Raw genomic sequence first — 14,380 nt, 5'->3', positions numbered from 1 at the left:
ACTATATCCTACTTATTAGCTCGCTAGGCGATTAGCCCTTTAAATAGGATAATAGTATAACCTTATAAGCTCTTACGATCGATACTATTATTAGCGAAGCTAGTATCGTTAGCTATAATTAGGATATCTCCTCCTTTTAGCTAGAGGGCCTAGAACCTTATTCAATAGAGATATTATAATACTCAATTAGCTATATAGTAGTGTTCTAGTCCTAGGTTCTAATTGAACTATATAAGCTTAGAGGCTATAAAGGCAATATCTAGGCGTATATTGACGGCTATATATAGGATTAAGCCGACCTTCCTTTAATAGAGTCTAATAGAGCTATAGCTAGTAATATTATTGTATAGGAGCAGTTCGCTCTTAGCTATTAGAGTCTCTAGCTCTCCTTCTTCCTAGGCTAACCTTATAATCTTCTCGATATAAGCTATCTAGCTAAGCTAAATTAAATACCTCTTATAGTTACGATAAATCTCTATACCTAAGAACTATAGGAGGTTATCTCCTTTTATAAGTTTATACTTTTCTTATAGCTAGCTAATTACTTCGTTAGCTTAGTATTAATCCTTCTTATAATAGGCGAAGACGATATTATCTATATAGAAGAAGATAATAATGCCTTTGTTTGTTATAATATAGGGCTCTTATAATATAGCCTAGAACCCTAAGTTCCTTAGGGTAGCTGTTAGCTCTTATTACTAAAGGAGGGGAGACTTTTATAGACTATAGAGCGCCTTCTTTAGCTTTAGAATAGTTCCTAGCTTATAATAGCTATATAGCATCTCTATATAAATGTCTTTATCGATCTTTATATTAACAAAGGCATTGACTATATTAAACTGCTTTAGTTCTAGATCGAACCTCGTTATAGTAGCGAGCACTGTTCTAAAGGATTATATAGTGAGTATAGCTATATAGTTCTCTTTAGTAAACCTCTTCTTTTACTAATCGCTATATACTATTAGCTTTACTTTATATTTAATAAAGTGCCTACTCTTATTAAACTTATAGATATATACCTATATATAATCTAGGATCTACTTGCCCTAGACCTCCTTATTATAGTGGTGAATCTCTTCCTAGGAGCCTATTACTTTATAGCTTCGAAGATAATTACGTTCCACCTCTAGGAATAGCTAGCCTAATAGGTGATCTTCAAGTTCAAAGTACTATCGAGGTATAGGCAAGAGTATCGACTAGTAAATAGATCTAAGCTTACCTTCTTACTATAGGCGATCGACTTCTTCTTATAAGATCCTTTTAGTACTACTAGCTTCCTTTTTAATAGTACCGACTACCTTCTTAGCCTTCTTTTTACTCTTTTAAGTAAGCTCTTCTCTCTCTTCCTCTATATAGAGGACCCTCTTCAAATACCTATATTTAATAGCTCTAGGGCTTAATGTTCCTACGTTGAAGGTGGCCTCCTATAGTTGGAATACTCCTTTAGAGGCTCTAGACGAACGTAAACCTAGGAAGGTAGCTACGATCAAAGCATTTAGCGAAGTAGACGGAAGAGTTAGATATTAGAACTCTAGGAAGGTGCCTATAGTATCGTCTTTTACTACAATAGTATCTAATACTTCTTTAGTAGTAGCTAGGCTCTCCTCTAGTTCTTTAAAGGTTGTTAAAAGTGTATTAAACGCCTCTATTGTATCCTTTTCCTTAGCTATAGACGTAAGATCGCTATTATCTAGCTAATCGACATTATTAGCGCCTTTAGTATTGAGCTAGTGCTTTAGCTCTTCGAGGTCTACCTAAGGAATATTTTATACTATAAGCTTTAGATCGCCTAGGTATATCTGCTTTTCGTCAAATATTATATCGTATATATATATTACTTAGTCGATAACGAGGTTCTAGATATAATAGATATTTAAGAAATTATATCCTATAAGGTAGCCGATCTAAGCTCTTAGTTAGAACTATTTAAAGCGCCTTTCTTTCTTTTTAGCGGCATTTATTATAGCAAATGCCTTATAACTATAGACCTTTAAATGCCTTTAGTATAACTTATACTCTAAGGCTTTTAGGCTATCTCTCTTAGCAAAGAAGATATAAAAGCGATCTAGTAGCGTTATCCACTCTATTGTTAAGGATAATATCCTATTATAGAGATATACTATAGCTCTTATAACTTCTAGCTATAGTTGCTCTAGCAACTATATATCGATAGCTATCATTCTAGCCTTCTCCTTAATTATACCCCTTAAGCGTTTAGCGCCTTTATTCTATATAGGTGTATTAGACATTAAAGGCTCTATTCGGATACCTTGTCTCTCTACCTAGGTAGTAATAATGCTTGCCTATATAAATTTGTTGTTATACTCTAGGATCTTAATATATAGCTAGTACTGCCTTTCAAGTAGTATAGCAAGGTATTTAATGGCTACTAGAATGCCTAGAGCCTTATAGTTGTATAGATAGTAGTCCTATATTATACTTAAATAGCGATTTGTCGCTAATAGCAGATGTTTAAAGCGCTATTAGCCTTCTTAGAAAAGGTATAAATCTAGGGCGATCCTATCGCCTAGGCTATAGTTCAATAGCCTAGGAATGTAATTAGGCCTACATTTTAATTTACTAAGGCTATAGCTATTATATTTGAACGTTAGTACACCTTTGATATACCCTTCTTATAAGCAATTAACAAAGTGTTTAAAGGCCCTTAGGCCTATATAGCTAAGGCGTAGGTACTAAGTTATAGTATCTACTACGCTCTCTATATAGCGAGCCTAGTAATTAAGCCTCTTTGTTTAGGTAGCAAAGGCTATAGGTATATAGTCCTTAGGTATATATTTAAAAATATATTGTTAAAGCTTCTTTATAGTATATCTAAGGAGTATATAATCTTAGCGTCTAAGTAGGTAGTTTAGCGTACTCTCTAGCCTATTGTCCTACTAGATCCCTTGTCGGTTAAGCTACTCTAACGATATAATGTTATATACGAAGGTTAGGTAGTAAACTACGTTATATAGTATAAGGACTATAACGCCTTTATTGTTCTATAGTTTAATATCTATCTCGCTATATCCTTCAATCTAAATAGGGTACTCGTCTACCTAGATATAGTTATTAAGTGTAGCTAACTTAGAAGGCCTTTTGAACCTACTTAGATAGTTAATAATATAAATAGTTAACCCTAAATCTAGGATTACTAAGTTGATTAAGGGATATCTCTAGCCTATCTAGAATATAGCTAGGATTGTAGCAAAGCTTACTATACATTTGCCTATAGCTCTCTATTACTATATTTTTATAATATATTAGTAGCTAAATATCACTATAATGTTGGTGCCTACGTTAAGGGCGTTGCCTATATTAGAGGCGATATTTACTTTAGAGGCAGTACCTACTTTAGAGGCGTTACCCTCTTCCTAGGTAGTACTCTCTTTAGGAGCAGTGCCCTCTTCGAAGGCGTTAGTATCTGCTATATCTACTTTAGGGACTTTAGGCTCCTTCGTCGAGAGTATAGCTATAGCTCTCTTAGAGTAGTCGGCTAGTTAATACGATAGTAGATCTTCGTCTATATCGCTCTTTACATTGTTAGCGAAGCTACTTTTAGACCTCTTTATCCAAAGCCTATTAGCCTCTACTTATAGAGTTGAATTAGCCTTTAAATTAGCCTCTATATAAGCCTTAATATATTCTCTAGGTTCCTACTTAGACGATATACTTTTAGAGTTTAAATAGTAGTACCGTTCAGTTAGATAGAAGTGATTATAAGTGTAGTACTTCCTTAATATACTCAAGGACCTTATAGAGGTACTAGGAGCTATAGGTATATTTAGTTTATATTTAGAGTAGGATTAGCCGATTTTAACTCCCTCTTTATAACTAGCTTAGCGCCTAGGGCGATCCTCCTAATCTTCTAGTTGCTTAAGGTCCTTGTTTTCTTTCTCTTTAGGGCTATATATTAGAAAGGATCCTTTCTCTATATAGTTAAACGCCTTCTTAAGGAATAGGTATATTCCTTTATAGACTTTTATAGCTATATCTCGAAAGGTTAGCTTCTTAAAGATCTCTATCTTATTTATAATATAAAGAGAAACAAAGCTTAGAAATAGCTTCTCTAGTATAGCTATTAGTTCGTTGAACTATAGACTAGGATCCTTCGTCTTATTTATCTTCTAGAGGGAGGCTTTATCTATTAGGTTCTCCTATTTAATGAGCTACCTTTTGAAATTAGCCTCTTTAATATATATATTCCTAAGATATTTAAATATATCGAGGTAGGTATAAATATATATTTAAAGCTCTATTATTATTTCGATAGTCGGTTAAACGATCTTCTTAAGATTATTATACTACGTTTAAAGGTCAATACGCTCTATAAAGTAGGTAGACTAGTAGTTAGCTACTACTATAGTAGTTATAAAGGTTAGTATCTAAATAAGGTAATTGGTCTAACGTTTATAGTCCTTATACTTATAATCTAGATCCTTCTCGACCTATAAAATGACGATAGTAATATTATTATTGAACTACTTCTCCTTCTTATTATAGAGCTTCCTTTAATAGCTGTTCAATGCCTCGACACTAGGCTACTTTTATAAACCCTTGTTCTCAAAGAGGGTCTAGGAATCTATATCGTTATCCTAGGCTATAGAAGCAGTGCTAGGCCGCTACTCGCCTATAGCGGGTACTCCTAGATTGGCTAGAGCTCCTACGGCTATAGCTAGCGTAGAAGCCTGTAGTTCGACGATATATTCCTAGAGCTTACGCTAGATGCGCTTATAGGCGAGATCGTAGGTATCGGCCGTTGTAGGCTTCGGGAGGAGCTCCGCCTTGCCTTCGAAGTAGTCGAGTAGGTCGAGATACTTAGCCTTGTTGACGAACTCGCGGTTCCAAGCTATCTAGTCATCTAGGCTAGCTAGGATGATGTCGATCTTTGTGTCGGCTTTCGAAGATATAGTAGTTGCTACTGAGCGCTATGCGTAGGGCCGTATGCTCAGAGATAGGGCTAGGTTTTCGAGCCAATGAGACTCTTAATTGTTGGACCACTGAGCTAAAAACTTTGGTTGCCCCATTTGTTGTTCTGGGACTTAGCTCAGTGCCGTTATGTTCTGACACTTCCGATGTCTCCGCATGCCTTTTTTGCCCCGATCCCGAGCCCCAGCGAGTACGACAGCTGGGCCAGCTATCGAGCCGCCGCAGGCCGCTGGAACGACTTTGTGGCGGTTGGTCAGAAAATCGACCACAGTAAGAACCGGCTCGCCTACTGCATCGCTGGCCAGCTGCTGCGCGACGCGGTAATCCCAAGCCTAATATTCTCCGATCCATCACACACTGACGGCTTTCCGATCGGCCACCCGGACCTTCACCTCGGCAACATATTCGTCGATGATGACCTGAACATCACGTGTGTTATCGATTGGGCTTCTACTTCCACCGTTCCTTTTCCCCAGTTGCTTGCTTGCCCCAGAATGATGCAAAATCCCTCGCCGCTCGCCGCCGAAGACCTTCTCAACGCCACCTTTCAGGCTAGGCTGGAGCAAGCATGTCACATCGAGCACATGCCTCCCAATATTTGGAAGCGTGCCGACATGATGCGGCTTTTCCACCGGCTCGTCCGCATGCTCTCCACGCGAGACTACCATGATTTTGTGGCTCTCTACTCACTCGGACGCTGCTCGGACGGCAACGAGGAGGGCCGATCTGAATCGGACGAAGGAAATCCCGACATACCCGCCCTCTTCGCGGAGAGGGCCCGCCAGAGCGAGAACATGCAGCTGTTGGCGGAGCTGCGTGAGGATGACTCCCCTCCAGACTACGTCAAGCGCCAGGAGCAGGCCTCAATCCTTGCCCGAGCCCAAGCCCACCCGGAGAAGCTCGCGGTGGCGAGGAAGTTGACTCTCATGTCGGAGATGAACGAGAGATTTGTGGCAGACCGGAAGCTGTGGCGATGGATCGAAGATGCCATGGAGGACATTCATCCTTGATGGGCCGTTTGGAGAGGGTGTGTGTCACTGATGGGCGCAGCACAGCGTGTCAAACGGAAGGCGTTTGAAAGGTTCAAGTTGGGGGTGAGGCGGGACGCTTGTGTTCGAGCTCGGTACGTCCATCTTTCGCCGAGCGAGCTGGGAGCTAGGCAGAGCTTGAAGACAAGTTGAGGTTCAAGACGGCTCCATTAGGTCCTCACCGTACGGAACGGCTGCGCCAATCCCCGGTCCCTGCTTCTCTTCATGTCCCATCCAGAAAATTCCCCTCGTTCATTGCCACCAGCTGTATACGAGCCCGGCTGCATGCCAATCTCCATCGCGCGTGAGGCCCTCATAATCCCTTCTGGTGCAAGAACCCCACTGGAACAGCAGAGGCCAGGCTTTTATTTGCCTGCGACCTCTCTGGGTATCAAGACCAGTTGTAGGCTATCGAAGGGCGAACTGAGGCCATGTAGAGGCTGAGCAGCGCGGAGAGGAATACGTGGCGGCGTCTTTGCAACCGCTGCTCCGATCGCCCGAGATCCTGTCGTACGAGTGTAGCGTAGATGCCCAAAAGCGAGACCGAGGAGCACCTAGGAGCGGTGATCGCTGAGGCTCTACGCAATCGCCGTGCATTCATTGGGCGATACGGCGAACACTTGGCATGATAGCGTACCGATGCGTGAATCTGCCTTGCAAGTCTCCTCCTCGGGCAACACGCTCTCCCCAAAGCGGGATGACGGAGCGCGAAAAACGCGACCGAATGTCCGAGACCAGCGGCTCCTACTAGTTAGTGGAGTTATCTGCTAGTAAGGTAGGCACCTGTACCTAGCGATTCTGGTCACCACCCCGGCCGCTAAGACAAAGGGGGCAGTGGTGCTCCTCAGCTGACGGCCCTCGCTAAAATTCCATGCCGCCCAAGGTTGAATTGCTCAAGCACCGGGCGCTCGGTGTCCCACCTGGGTAGCACAGGATAGGTGCGAATCATTTCAGGCGGACTGCGCCCTGCAACTGGAGCGACAGAGTGATGGTTACCTAGAACGACGACTGAACGGTGTTACTGTACCTTAGGTAGCCGGGCAGAAATGTTGCGAGCGGTATTAAAGCCTGCCGCGACCTCCCTCCACAGTGCTGCCTGCGCCGCCCCGCCCCAAGGTTGGTTGCTCCTGCCGCCGGGCATGCGCCAACACACCAAGCTTCCATTTTATTTGCTGCCGGAGTTCCTGCCTTCGGCTCGGTTCGGGCCGGCCTCATTATCATCATCCAGCTTGACAAGCTGCGGTACCTTATCAGCCTGCACGCCATGACCAAGGAGTCCAAGGAGGCCACAGACGCCAAAGATGCAAGGCGGCCGTCCATGCTCAAGCGCCTTGCCGGGCTGGGAGCTGCGAGCGCCGACAAGTCCACAACCAACACAACCGCAAACACCGACTCGGACGATGCTCAGACGCCCGCTCCACCCCCTGCCTACGATGCCACGGTCGGTGACCAGCAGGCTGCGACCGAAGACGAGGCTGCCAACCTAACCGCCGCATTTGAGAACCTGACCCTGACCAATGCGCCCTCGCACCCCAGCCCCGAGACGTGTCTGGCCCATCTGAAACTGCTCTTCGCCATCCAGTGGATGAAGGAAGACGTCGGCTTTACCGACGGACTCTGGGGCCTCTGGGATGCCCGCGCCGGGCCGGTCAGCCCGGCACTGAAGGGCCGGCCGGAGAAGGAGAAGGCCAAAGAGCAGGGGGAAGAGGAGAGGGCGCCAGAGCCGAGCATCGAGGAGAAGATCAACAACAAGAACCTCGAGAACCTCAGCCGCATCAGGGAGAAGCGATGGGCCATCTTCGTGGCCAGGGCCGTCTTCCGCTACGAGGTGTGGTGGAAGTTGCTGTCCAAGACCATCCACGAGCACCGGCTGTCTCAGCGCGACATCGAACACGGTCGCCCCGATTATATCAACTTCCCGACCGACGTGAACGCCGTGTTGACCTGGACTGAGGACATGCTGCCGCCGCTTGGTGAGTCCTGTAGCCTCCACAGCCGACAGTGACTGATTTGGGCGGTGCTCATCAACGCTTGCAGATGTCCTCATGGTCTGGCACACCCATATGCTGAACCCCCGCGCCTTCCTCGAAGACGCCATGCTTTCGGGACTCCGACGATTCTGGGTCACCGGGATGCCGTGGGATCTCATCAACAAGGCCATCGACACCGACTTCAACTACACCGTCTCGGATGGCTGCAAGGCCCGCTGGACCCAGCAGACCGGGCTCGCCTGGGACAACGTCGACGGCAGGCTGACGAGGACCATCAGATGCCCCCGTTGTAATGGCCGGGTGAGAATCCCCTGGACCACTTGCGGCCGCGCCGAAGACTACCAGGATCCCGAGCCGCCCGTCCTCACCGGCACCGGCTACGGCGACAGCAACTTGGAGCACCTCTGCACAGCCTGCGGCACCGTCATTCGCAGGGAGCTCCTGTCGGTCGCCAACTTCGTCGCCGACACCAAGGCCCTGCTTGGCTCCATGAACCGGCCCATGCCGGGAACGGTGCTAGATCCCAAGACGGGCACACCGGCCGGCCCGTTGATGCAAGGGCGCGTAGTACGGAAGGCGGCACACTCGTTCCCGAACAGGCTGCTGAAAAGCGGATGCAACTCGATCAGGAGCCGCATCACGGAGTTGATGAGCTCCGGCGCCACGCCCGACCCGACGATGGCGCTTGTTCGCCGAGAGATCGAGGCCGTCCTCGCCGAGCGGACCAACATCCGGCAGATCGACGGCGTGTCGACGGTCGGGCGGTACGCGCTGCCGGCCGAGTCGCGCATCGCCATCCGCAAGATGATGTCGCGGTACTGGCAGAACTGCAGCATGTTCGCCGTCGAACTCTGCGGCGCCGTCATGCGGCAGGGTATCTTCGTCGAGAAGATGTGCAAGCTGGACTGGTTGCACAGCCCGTCGGCGCGCGCCACCATGGTGCGCCTGCTGCACAAATACGTCCGCTTCATCGAGATCATGCGCAAGAGGCCGAACCAGATTGTCGTGCCCACGCTGGACGTCGACCTCGCCTGGCACACGCACCAGCTGAGCCCGAGCCGCTACTACATGTACACGGTCGCGAAGACGGGGCGGTTCATCGACCACGACGACAAGATCGACGAGAACACGCTCAGCAAGCAGTTCGAGTGGACCAGCAAGGTATACCAGGAGCTGTACGGCGAAGTGTACAGCGCGTGCACCTGCTGGTATTGCGAGGGTACGTGAACACCCGCAGGCGAGGGCAGTCGAACCAGCAACTGACCGCCCACCAGCGATCCGCTCCGCGCACATCAGCACCGTGGGCAGCGCCCTCGGCCTGTCCAAGCAAGCAAAGAGTACGCCAATCTGCCTCAAGATCCACACAAGCCCCCTTCTAACACCCCAATCAGTAGCCGAATCCTTCCACAACACGGGTGCCGCCGCTCTGCGTACGTTTCTGCTCCCCAATCCCCCATCTCTCTCCCCCCAACCCTGCTTCCAATCCGGTACCTATTTGCATCGGTGCTGACCCCTTCGCCTTCCCCCTGATGCAGACCCGCCTTCTATGTCAGCGCACATCTCCGCACACAATTCAGTCACCCTCCTCCCAGACCCGTCCGTGCCGCCCCCCACGGCCGCCCGCGTCGCCGCCCGCCTGGCCGCCGCGCACAGGAGGCGCCTGGACGCCGCCTACGCGCGCGCCCGCGCCCGCGCCGAGAAGAAGGGCCGCCCGACGCTGCCGCCGCGCCGCGACGACGCGCTGGTCTACGACCACTGGGGGTATCCCTACGTCTACGCCGCGCCGTACGCGTATCCGCTGTGGTGGACGCCCGGGATCTACGGCGCCTGGTATCCCGGCTACGTGGTCATGTGCGCCAGCGGCGCGTGGGGGAACTGCGTGTCGGGCACGTGCGGCGGCGGCGTGGCTGCCGGCGCTTGTGGTGGGCCTGGGGTAAGTCTCGCTCTCGTCTGGTGTCTGGTCTGGTCTGGTCTGGTCTTTGATGCTGTTTGTCTTGGGAGTTGGAGAGTACACTACATACCTGTGTGTGGGATGGTGCTAACGAGCGTTTTACGGCTGCAGGGCTGTGGTGGAGGTGACGCCGGTGGGGACGGCGTGGGAGGCGGCTGCGGTGAGTCTACGCTTATACCAAGTTTTTGGCTGGATGCTAATGCTTCACGCAGGTGGGGGCGGCGGCTGCGGAGGCGGCGGTGGATGTGGAGGTGGTTGTGGCGGCGGTTAGTCTTCATGTCGGGAATGTGTCTTGATGGCTCGCCTTTGGTCGTTATATTTTGTGTTTTGCTGGAGGGACGGATGTTTCTACTCGCAATCTGCACGCTCTTGATGCTCTATGTGGGCTATCGGGGACGTATTTTTAGGCTCGAGGGACGGGAGTTAGGAGGTCGGGTTTTTTGCGCGGATCTGTGTCATGTCTGTCTCTTCTTCCCTTGTCACGAATGTAATGAACGGTTCATCCTTTTGGCAAGAATCTTGCCGTGCCTTGACCCGTTTCTCGGCTCAGTCAAGATATGGCGAAGTCAGTCAGGTATGGCGAGGCTACTGATCTCTTTTCCCGTTCATCTTGGGGTCACTGCTAATTGAGACTGCAGGTGAGCAGCGACAGCGCCCTTGCTGCAGAACTCCAGCACAGCGCCGGACGTTCTGGCACCGCGCGACTCGAACCTGGCGTGTCCAGCGTTCTCCTGAGCGGTGAACGACCGAAGGCGTGGGAAGTGGTCACTCAAGGCGGGTGCGAAAATTGGAAGGTGACTTTGACCCCCACCCAAGCCCGTCTCGCTTTCGGACGCGGTTTCGGACCGGCGCGCGTAACACTTTGCCCATGCCGGCTGCCATGACAAGCACTTTCCCTTCTTTTTGCTGAATCCTCGATGCAAATGTTCCTCGGTACGGATACATGCAGGATAATAAGGGGCCAGTGGTAAGGTACCAGAACACCGTTGCAGATGCCACGCAACCCTCTGCCCCTCACATGCCACTCCGCCGTGGCCACGTCGGAGAGCAATGATGAATCGTCCGTGCCAACCTGGAAACCCGGCAAGAGACACACCGCCGCGGTCACGCTGCATGCAGCAAAGACAAAACTGCACTAGTGAAGTGTGCGAGCCTTGGTCGCGGATTGGTCTCGAAGCCGGGCCAGCTCGTCCCAGCCCGTTGGATCACAGAAGAAACGGACCATTTCGGCGGTGCAGATGTGACAACGCGAGGGCCGTGCAGGCGAACACAGTGCCCGAACCCGACATCCCGGTTCAGGTGGGCCCATCCCAGCAGTGTGGCTCTCGCTACGGCGCGCCAGTGCTGCAGGCTAACGTTGACAAGCCCCTGAGAGAGGGCTGCCATTGGCCCTGGACCCGGTCGCTAATGTCGTCTCAGGCCTGTGCTCTGCTGGCATGGGTCTTTTTGGGACCCCAACTCCGAACCCCTGGAGCGCCAAGCCAACAGCGCCCTTCTCCCTGCGTCCCGTCGGCTTCACGAGCACAGTGCCGTCGGCCGCGCACCACGACGCTCCCTGGCAGAAGAGGCATGAGAGACCAGGATGGCCCAATCGGCACTGGTTGCCTTTTCTCGGCTCGTCAGCTGCGGCGTGGCGCGCGGACCGACGGGCGCGATGAAAAAGCTAACGCTCTGCCTGAGTGAACTCCTCAATTTCAGGCGGCGGACCCGACAGCTTGGTTGCGTGCTCTGCGTCCCGCCCTTGGCCGCGCCTGCATTTGTCCCACCCACCGCTGCGGTGCCATTCCCTCGGGTGCTTGGTGCTTAGCTGCATCGGCTTCCTCAAGTCAGTCGCGGTCCGCCCCCGCTCGAGGAGCAGCTCTTCCCCTTGGCCTGGCGGCTCGCTTCGTTTCCTTATGAGTCCAGCCCGCGCCGTCCTGTGCCAATCCGCTCGGACACACTCGCTCCCCAGCTGACAGAAACAGCGGACAGTTTGCGTCCGCGCTCTCGGTCTGCTGTGACATGGCGGAGTTTGACCCCATCGAGTTCTTTGGCACCGGGTGCGGCCGGGACATTGCCATTGCCCGGCATGCGAGAAGCCGGAGCCATGGCTCCATCAGCTTGGCGTCCCTGGACTCACGGTTACACGCTGCCCTGGAAAGCAGGCAAGCCGCCACCCCAGCCGACGACAGACGGCGCTCACGGGCAAACTGTTACTGACAAACTTGGCTCAACAGCGCGCCGGAGGGTCCCCGGCTGATCAGCGGCGTCACAAAACATCCAGTCTCACCGTCGCGCACCTTCGTCAACATCACGCCCGAAGGCTCGGTGGTCGGACCGGCACTTGACCAACCCGGCGCATCGCCAGTTGCGTCACCCAACGTTTCCAGCCACTCAGACCCGACATCCGCCTCGGCCAAGGCTTCTCCCCTTACGCGCTATGTCTCCAGCCGCCAGCGCCACGAGAAGATCGCCCTCTCCTTACCGGAGGGCTCAGTTCTCGACTACGACGAGGGCAGCCGAGATCACCACCACCAGAGCAAGAGCGCTGCCGTGGAGCAATTCGGCGCTACGGCAAACCCTTGCATGGAGAATGACAGTCCGATAGGACGGTACCTGACCGACGTGCACCAGGCCCACGAGCGCCTGGCCCTCGCCCTCGAGCGGCAAGGAGGTGCACCCCAGCCCGAAGCCACAGCCTCGCACCCAGACACCCAGGACACGGAGACAGGGTCATCCATCTCGTTGTGTGACGAGAACGACACAGAGACGAAGGAGGAGCGTGACGGCATGACCGCCGAGATGATGCTCTCCGTTATGTATGTGTTTTCCGGCAATACGCCCCCCTACCCGCAGTAGCTGACCAGTGCGTCCCTCTCTCGCAGACACGAACGACGCAGGCGGCAGTTCGCAGGCCAGGATCGGTCGTACATGCTCAAGGCTCCGCGAGCACGAAAACGGCAGAGCAGCTCGCCGCTCCACGGGCACAAGGACAAGACCGGGCGTTGGAGCTGATCACGGACGCCCGAATCGGGCCATTGCGGCAGGGCGCAATGTCAAAAATGCCGACAGATTAAGTAGGAGGGAGCATTGCTTAGCTCACCTGTTGCACATCTGCTGTCACATCTCACTGCGTCGCAAGTCAAGCAACAGATCTCTTCGCTCGTGTCACTGTCAAGAGCCCCCCTGACCCGCGGCGATGCACTTGGCAAACCAAGCCGAATGTTGCCCTCTCAATGTCGTGCGTGTATTAAGTAAACACTGCTACGCTCGAGAGTCTGTCCCAAAAAACTCCTCGCCGGGCGTGTACCTGTACATGCGCATCCCATAATCCGATCCCATCCCAAAATACCCGAATCCCAGACCCATAGATATGTCAGTCTCAAAAAGTATCCTCACAAGAACTCCCCCTCACAACACTCCTCCAGATCCGAACTCCGCGCCTGGGCGCGCTTAGTACCCCTCCTCCTCGTCCATCATGTCCGCCCAGTTGCCGCCCGAGACATAGAAGGCATCCTTCGACCAGAAGTCCTCCGTTGAGCAAGCCGGCAGCTTCTCCTTCTCTTTGCCCTTATTCTGCGCGGCGCCCTTCCGCGCCTCACACTCGCTCAAGACCGCCTGCTCCAGCTGGTCGATCATGGTCTGGTCCACCGGCTCGATAACCGACTCGTCATCGTCCTCCAACGCCGGCGACGGCTCAGGCGCGTCCTCGTCTTCCTCGGGGATGGTCTCCAGCACCGTGGGCGAGACCAGCGTCCACCGGCCACCCGTCTTGCGCATTCCCATGACAGCCTCCTTGCCTTTCTTGGATGGACGCCGGAGGTGTTCGTCGAGTCCCTCCGCCATCGCTTCCTGGCCCTGCTTGGCCAGCAGCACCGCAAGCTCCTCGTCGGTGCCCTCAAAGCCCTCGGGGATGAGCAGCCCGTTGCGGCGGAGCACCTCCCGCGCCGCGGCGTCCTCCTGCTCCATCGCCATCATGCGGGCCATCGTCTCCTCCTCGTCTTCCTCCGCCTCCTCAGGGCCGCGCACCCCAAAGGGAGGGGGCATCTCCCGCTCCTGATGCGCCTGCTCCTGCTCAACCTCCGGCTCGCGCGGCTGCGTCGCCGCATCGTCCTTGTCCTCGGCAGCCGACTCGCCGTCGCCGGGGTACAGCTCCCAGCCGAACTCCTCGAAGAACTCCCGGCAGCGCTCGTCGCACTTGTGCCCGTACTCGCCCACGCGGAAGACGAACTCGTAGTCGTACTCGCGCTCCTGCACGCTGTCGTCCAGCCAGAACTCGTCGCCCTCGGGCGTCGTCAGCTTCAGCTCCGGGCAGGCGGGAGCGGCGGAGTTGGTGGAGGATGACGACGCCGCGGGCCGATGGCGCGACAGCACGAAGCGGCACCGCTGCAGCCGCCCGTGGAGAATGCCCGACTCGGCTTCCCATGCGCGGATGACGGCCAGGTGCGAGGTCGCCTCGTCGATGTAGAAGTGCTCGCCCCAGCTGGTGGTCTCGAGGCCGG

General features: G+C 52.4%; 3 protein-coding genes across 3 annotated transcripts; all 3 read left to right on the top strand.

The window, feature by feature from the left end:
- The first annotated feature begins 5,028 nt into the window (after positions 1-5,028).
- THITE_2120605 (uncharacterized protein) lies at positions 5,029-6,242 on the top strand. Its single transcript, XM_003656127.1, has one exon. The coding sequence runs from the start codon at positions 5,076-5,078 to the stop codon at positions 5,937-5,939; it is 864 nt and encodes a 287-aa protein (XP_003656175.1). The 5' UTR covers positions 5,029-5,075; the 3' UTR covers positions 5,940-6,242.
- A 1,033-nt stretch (positions 6,243-7,275) lies between these two features.
- THITE_2055663 (uncharacterized protein) lies at positions 7,276-10,170 on the top strand (the record flags this gene model as incomplete). Its single annotated transcript, XM_003656126.1, has 7 exons — positions 7,276-7,930; positions 7,995-9,167; positions 9,223-9,285; positions 9,340-9,378; positions 9,484-9,881; positions 10,011-10,023; positions 10,112-10,170. The coding sequence occupies 7 exons, from the start codon at positions 7,276-7,278 to the stop codon at positions 10,168-10,170; spliced, it is 2,400 nt and encodes a 799-aa protein (XP_003656174.1).
- Positions 10,171-11,803: 1,633 nt separating this feature from the next.
- THITE_2120604 (uncharacterized protein) lies at positions 11,804-13,112 on the top strand. The gene is made up of 3 exons (XM_003656125.1): positions 11,804-12,043; positions 12,116-12,697; positions 12,764-13,112. Exons 1-3 carry the CDS (start codon positions 11,901-11,903, stop codon positions 12,891-12,893), a joined length of 855 nt encoding a protein of 284 aa, XP_003656173.1. The 5' UTR covers positions 11,804-11,900; the 3' UTR covers positions 12,894-13,112.
- The last annotated feature ends 1,268 nt before the right edge of the window (positions 13,113-14,380 follow it).

Source organism: Thermothielavioides terrestris, chromosome 5, assembly GCF_000226115.1.
Source record: "Thermothielavioides terrestris NRRL 8126 chromosome 5, complete sequence".
In the NCBI taxonomy this organism is placed as follows: Eukaryota; Fungi; Ascomycota; class Sordariomycetes; order Sordariales; family Chaetomiaceae; genus Thermothielavioides; species Thermothielavioides terrestris.
This window is presented reverse-complemented; position numbering and strand designations above follow the sequence as displayed.

What these genes read in the sequence shown, in the direction of transcription:
- THITE_2120605 (XM_003656127.1), top strand. Translation starts at nt 5,076, where the DNA reads ATGTCTCCGCATGCCTTTTTTGCCCCGATCCCGAGCCCCAGCGAGTAC.
- THITE_2120604 (XM_003656125.1), top strand. Translation starts at nt 11,901, where the DNA reads ATGGCGGAGTTTGACCCCATCGAGTTCTTTGGCACCGGGTGCGGCCGG. An exon ending in CACGCTGCCCTGGAAAGCAG is followed by an intron (nt 12,044 to 12,115) that starts GCAAGCCGCCAC and finishes TTGGCTCAACAG; the next exon opens with CGCGCCGGAGGGTCCCCGGC. An exon ending in GAGATGATGCTCTCCGTTAT is followed by an intron (nt 12,698 to 12,763) that starts GTATGTGTTTTC and finishes CCTCTCTCGCAG; the next exon opens with ACACGAACGACGCAGGCGGC.